Genomic DNA, 6265 nt, shown 5'->3' on the forward strand with positions numbered 1-6265 from the left:
TATAATTATTGTTTTGTTATTATAAATCTATAAATGCATGTTCTTCCAAAAAAATCTGTGTCCACATGTATTATTTTCTTCTTTTTCAATTGATCTTCACAGAGACTATTAATATTTTACTGTTTTGTTTGTTTGCCTATAACTTTCTATAGAATGGAAACCCTCAAAACCCCTACTGTGATGGCATTGAGGGGGTCATGGAAGCTTACTATAGGAGTCTGAAATCTGTACAACTGTATGGGCCAACCAACTTTGCTCCTGTAATTAATCATGTAGCAAGGTAAGTAGAGAGTACACAAGGTATTTATTCTAGCACACTGGACCATGGTAAAATCATAACATTATTGTTAGCGTGACTCCAGATGAAAGTTGTTTTCCTCTAATTTACGTCCAAGAAAGTGAGGAAAAAGATGTACAGTAGAAACAGTCTCCATCAAGCTATCATGATACTGTGCTGAGAAATTTACATCAAAATCTCGTTAAGAAACATACGCTAGGTTATGTTAGGACCTGTCTTTGTTTGACCAAGGAAAATCTTGTTTTCTTTGAAAAGGCATACATGAGAACAACAACAAGATCGATGGTGATCAACTATGTAAATCATTCATATGTAATACCACATTCCAAAGTAGCATAGAAGTAATAAGAGACTGAATTCTATTAGATGAGTATTTGAAGCTTTCATTGATATATAGGGCATATTATTTTGACCTCTCTGAAATTAATATAGTAGCTAATTTTATAAATTCCCAGAGCTCTACCTGTATATAGTACATAGTACTGAGATCAGAATATAATTGCTTATGACTCCAAGTACATGTTCTGGAGAAAATGTTAAAATGCAAAAATCTGTATATACTTACTTATCATTTTTTTTCATAAGTGCATAAATGAATTAGACACTACTTTTCAGATTTTCTAAAAATTTTGGCGTGAACCAGTTGCAAATTCCATGAAACCCTGCCTTATTCTGAGAGAATCCAAAAAGTAGAGCTCTCATAGTCTTCCAAATATGTAGCCAGAACTTGAAAACAATAGTGCATTTGATCAGTTTATCAATGTACAAAGCAATGTACAGTACAATTTAAATAGTTCTATTTGAAGATTCTGGTATTTTACCACCTTTCCTATTGGACATTACCAGCAATTTAAATGTGCTCTACTTTCCATTATCTGGCACATGGACAAAATGTTAAAATACCTCTGCACCCAGGGCTGACCCCAGTGCAGCTTCCCTGTGGACCCGTACCTCAGGTTGACAGTGACACATTGATGATCATTCTCTGCATATGACCCTTTGGCTGGAGTTTTTCAGACATTTTCTTCTGCTGTCTATACTGAGACATGAATTTTACATCTCAACCCTGTTACACATACAAATAAAAAAAGGTTATTCCTAAAATTAGACTTTTTACCTCATATTTTCTCTTTATTTCTATGGTATCCTATTCTTTCCTGTTCCTTTTTTTTTTAATGCAGATCTTGACTCACAAAATTGATTTCACAGTGCACTAATGGGTCATTACCTATAATTTGAAAAACATTTCCTAGCTTATTATATTCACCTACCTGTACAAGTAATGTTATGTATACGTGTTTTCCTAGTTTATTGATGGCTGTCGAATAAAGCAAAATAAAAAATCATGTTAATGCAAGATAAATTACAGTTGACTCTTCCACACTACTGTATTGATCACTTTGTAATAAAAAGATAGGAGAAAAATAACAAGACTTATTTTGTGTAAACTCACGCTAGTTATTATAAATGTGCTCATCAGTGTTTACCAATTAATTTTTAATTTTTTCTCATATATCTCTACTGTAAAAGTTACAGTTATAGATATAAAATTTCTAGATGCATTTCTATATACCATTGAAAACTACAGGCTTCACAGTATTGGAGCCTCTATTAGGGTACTGGACGATGATGATATCTGTTCCATTTTTTTATGTTTTACTCAGAATTTTATAAATTCTCAAATATAGGGATGGCTGCTAGTTAAAGCTTTCAGCTTCTTTGAAAATAAGGCATGATCTAATAATTCTTTATTGTTATTTTTTTAAATGAGAGAAAATAAGAAAAACAGTAAGAGATGGCTTTTTGAGAGTCATCTTTTCCTTCCAGTACAATAGAAAGTTCCATGTATCCATCTCTTATTATGGATCTATAAAGGAACACCTTTATCTTTTGTTTTATCTTTGAATATCATGCTTCATTTTGGTTTTAAGCTTTTATTAAGACAATTTCTGTATGATCCAGATTTATCATCCAAAAACTTTATCAACTAAATAGATGAGATACTGTTTGTTTCTATATTAGAAATAAATTCTAATTGACATAGTTATGGCATGTGACCTCTATATAAAACTTCTTATTTTATTTAATTCTTAAAGGCATTTAAACAGTACTTAGCAGCATGCCCATCATATAGGAAGTAAATACTCAACAAATGTCTAATAAATGAATTCTGTAAATACTGAAATATTATCACTAAAATTCATTTCAGCTAAGTCAAAGAAAACATATATTCATACTTTTTCTATTTGCTTGATTTTTTTCCCCCTAAAAACTGTGTTTTCTTTATGGGTAAAAGCTTAGTTGTTATCATTTTCTATGAGCATTATGAAGAATGTTTATTCTTTTAAACAATAATAATTTTAAGCACATGTTTATTTTTAGAACTGATCTCTGTGTAATAAGAGTATTGACTTCCTAGGTAATATTAATGAGATGACAATATTGTGAAATAGACAAGACCAAAGGCATCAAATTTGCAACATTTGAAGGTTTTATATATTTTTCTGGGGATTTCCAAGCCCCTGCTTCTGATTTCTTGCTTTCCCGGGTCTCCTTTCCCAGAGCTGTCTGGGGAATAGCATTTCAAATGATACAGAAATCTTACTCAACATCTGCTGGTGCCTTGTCATAAATTTAAGTGCAGTTTAGCTTGGCATTCAAGAACAACCAATATCCAACCACCTCCCACCTATCCGACCTCATTTCCCACTGCATTCTCCCAAATGCACTGCATTCAGTCACACAGAATCACTGCTTTTTCTGGTCTATGCTATCATTCTATGTATATGTTTATCACTAATTCTGTGCTACTCTGTGGTTGCATGTGGTTGTAAGATCTCTTTTCCATATTGAAGGGAGGAACCATTCATTGTGACTTAATCATTCTCATACATACATATATATACATAAAACAATATAAAGCACAATATTTTGCATATACTGAGAAATCCGTACCTGTTTGTTTAATTAAATTACCTGAATGCCATATATTATGAGTGCATTTTAATTAGCAAGGATTAATAGGAAACTAAAGAACTTTTTGAATGGTAATGCTTAGCCAGTCTTAATGACCTATGGAAAATGTGATTATGATTGATAGCTACTGTATCAGTCAGGGTTCTCCAGAGAAACAGAACCAATCAGAGATATACAGACGTAGCTATAGACATGGATATAGACACAGATATAGACATAGACACATATTTCAAGGAATTGGCTCATACAATTGTAGGGGCTGGCAAGGATGAAATTTGTAGGGCAGGGTGGTAGTTGGGAAACTCAGGTAGGATTTCATATGCAACCTTGAGTCAGAATTCCTTTTTTTATGGAAAACTAGCTTTTGCTCTTAAGGCCTTCAACTAATTGGATGAATCTCCTTTATTTAAAGTTATCTGATGGTAAATGTTAACTACATCTACAAAATACCTTCATGGCAACACCTAGATTAGTGTTTGATTAAATAACTGTATTATATAGTCTAGCCAAATTGACATACAAGCATGATCATTCCACCTACCAAAAGAAAGAAATGTATTATTAATACCATTATGTTGTAAATTGGAAACCAATTTAAAATTGGAGAAATAATTTCAGGGCCTTCCAGATAAGAATGTAATAATATATCTCATAACACTGTGTTTAAATATAACAGTACAATGTTATATTTAAATGTAAAAATAACAGTACAAAGAAAAATATTAAGAAAATCATGTTTTTACAGATAGGCAGTTTGAATAAAATGGAGTTTTAACCATCCCCTGATTAATCTTAGCTTCCTCTTAGATATTGCATTACCATTTCTACATTCTTGTTTTTATCATTTTTTTCAAAAGTTACTATTCATCTAGAATTCTATATCAATAATATCAAATTATTTGAAATAAATTTTATTTGTTGTTATTTTTTACCAACTTGATACTTCAAAAATAAACTAATACACCAATGAAAATATCAAATATCTTTTCAAGACATCATGAAAATTTCTTTACTTGACTTAAATAATATTCATCATTTCCTAATTATTAGTCACTTGTTTCCTGTGCCCAATGAGTTCCTTGTTTTGAGGCTATCAAATTTTAAGATGAATCTCTCAGTTTCTGTCTATTGGCTATTTACATTTTTTCTTTTTTTCCTGCTATTGAAAACATTCCAGGATCCAGATAACTAGCCAAAATTTATTTTTGTATTTCAGGAAATGACATTTTTAACTTTGGAAGTTATGTAACTAATTTTCAAATCAATCTAAAGAATGTATTATGTTCTATCTCTTCCATTTATATGGTCGATAATAATAATAATATCAAAACAATCATTACTGAGCCCATGATCTATGTCCAGCAATATGCTCATTGCTGTAATGTGGATTATCTCTTTTAATTTTCACAACCCTAGAAAGTGACAGTAGTGTTATTTCTATTTTGCTCATGACAAAATAGATATGTAGAGTGGCCATTTGTGGTGAGCTAAAATTCCAACCAGAATAATTTCAGTCCAGATCACTAGGCTATGGTGCCTTGCACCTTTAAACCTTTATCTCTGCTATGAAGATAAAGACAAACCAAAGAAAATAAAATAAATCTACCTATCTTTGTGGATACAGTGGTCACTTGATTACACAATCAAAAGTAGTTTGGGGTGATAACTTAGTAACATAAAATTTGCTGTGTTACTTTGTGTTGAAATACCTAAATGCATTCCTTTATTCAGTGTTTAAAAGTTTTAATTCATTATATGGCATAGTTGAACTACTTAAATAAGACATTGCTGAATCAGTTTCTTATCTTGTCTTTTTGCCCTTTCTATTCTTATGAACTAATAATAAGCTAAAAGAATATTCCACAAATCTGAGCCAACCATTTATGAACTTTTATAAAAACAATGCCAGACATTTCTTTCACAGAAACTCAAAAGAAATGTGTTTGAATTCCAGAACCCTGACAAAGTTAACATCTCTCTCCAGGTTTATCATAGTAATATTAAGATATAGATAGGTTATATTTTAAAAAAGGTAGCTTGCTTGTCATAATAAAAGTTTTAATTATGGAATTTACAAAGGATTCTTTATCTGGTTCCTTTAAAAAGCAATCTTCTCTAATACCTTTAAAATATAATTTGAATCTGTGAGTCTATGTATCAGTGTCACCTCCTCGAAGAGGGACTCGGGTGTGGCCAGCTTATACTTTTTACTTCATACATTTCTGTAGAATTTTAATTATTTTATCATAAGCATATAATATTCTTTAAAAGGCTAAATTGGAAAAAATGGATTTTATTTGAAATTTAGATTTGCTTGCAAAGTACAACAATATGCCAATGCGTAGAACAAGTGCCATAAAAACAATGAATAGTTTTAAAGCATTAATTTGTGGTGCTGATGGTGATAAAAACTAAAATGGGTTAGACAGCTCTTATTAGTAAAATGTAATTTATTTTCAAATTAAGTGTGTCTAGCAGTAGCAAAAGACAGATAATAAACTCATCTTTCTACAGACTTAGGTTTCCTCGAAGTTAAGAAATACAAAGCATTAATATAAGCATATATTTATGAGAAAATATAAAAATCATATGAATTTTTAAGATAAAACAACAAACCAGAGAAATTCCAAGTTTACTTGATGCTCTATCTCTAACTCTCTTCAAAATATGAATATATTCTCCCCCTTCTCTTAGGTATACATTCTGGTGAATCAAAGGCAATCTGTTAAGCCACTGGAAGTGGTATTTTATATGACTGCATAACACTCAACTTTCTGTGTTTTTTTAAATCTCGTAGAAATTTGACATTTTAAGAGCATCACTTGGTAAGAAAAGCATAAGAGACATACCGTTGTAATTATAAAAGTTTTTCATTATTATTTATAGCCTTCCATTAAGCACATGAAATTTAAATAGAAAACCTTATGTTTCTGAATCATAGTAAGAAATGAATTTAAAAAAAATCAGTATTTTAAAATTAAGAATTGAATC

General features: G+C 30.8%; 1 protein-coding gene across 1 annotated transcript in view; it reads left to right on the forward strand.

Annotated features, from left to right (window-relative positions):
* The window catches only part of CPNE8 (copine VIII), a 247662-nt gene that overhangs the window by 206520 nt on the left and 34877 nt on the right, over nt 1–6265 (forward strand). The window contains exon 16 of the mRNA XM_012654995.1: nt 153–280. Within this exon, the coding sequence (XP_012510449.1) occupies nt 153–280 (128 nt within the window). The remainder of the gene's footprint in view (nt 1–152; nt 281–6265) is intronic.

Source organism: Propithecus coquereli, unplaced genomic scaffold, assembly GCF_000956105.1.
Source record: "Propithecus coquereli isolate 6110/MARCELLA unplaced genomic scaffold, Pcoq_1.0 Scaffold456, whole genome shotgun sequence".
Taxonomy (NCBI): Eukaryota; Metazoa; Chordata; class Mammalia; order Primates; family Indriidae; genus Propithecus; species Propithecus coquereli.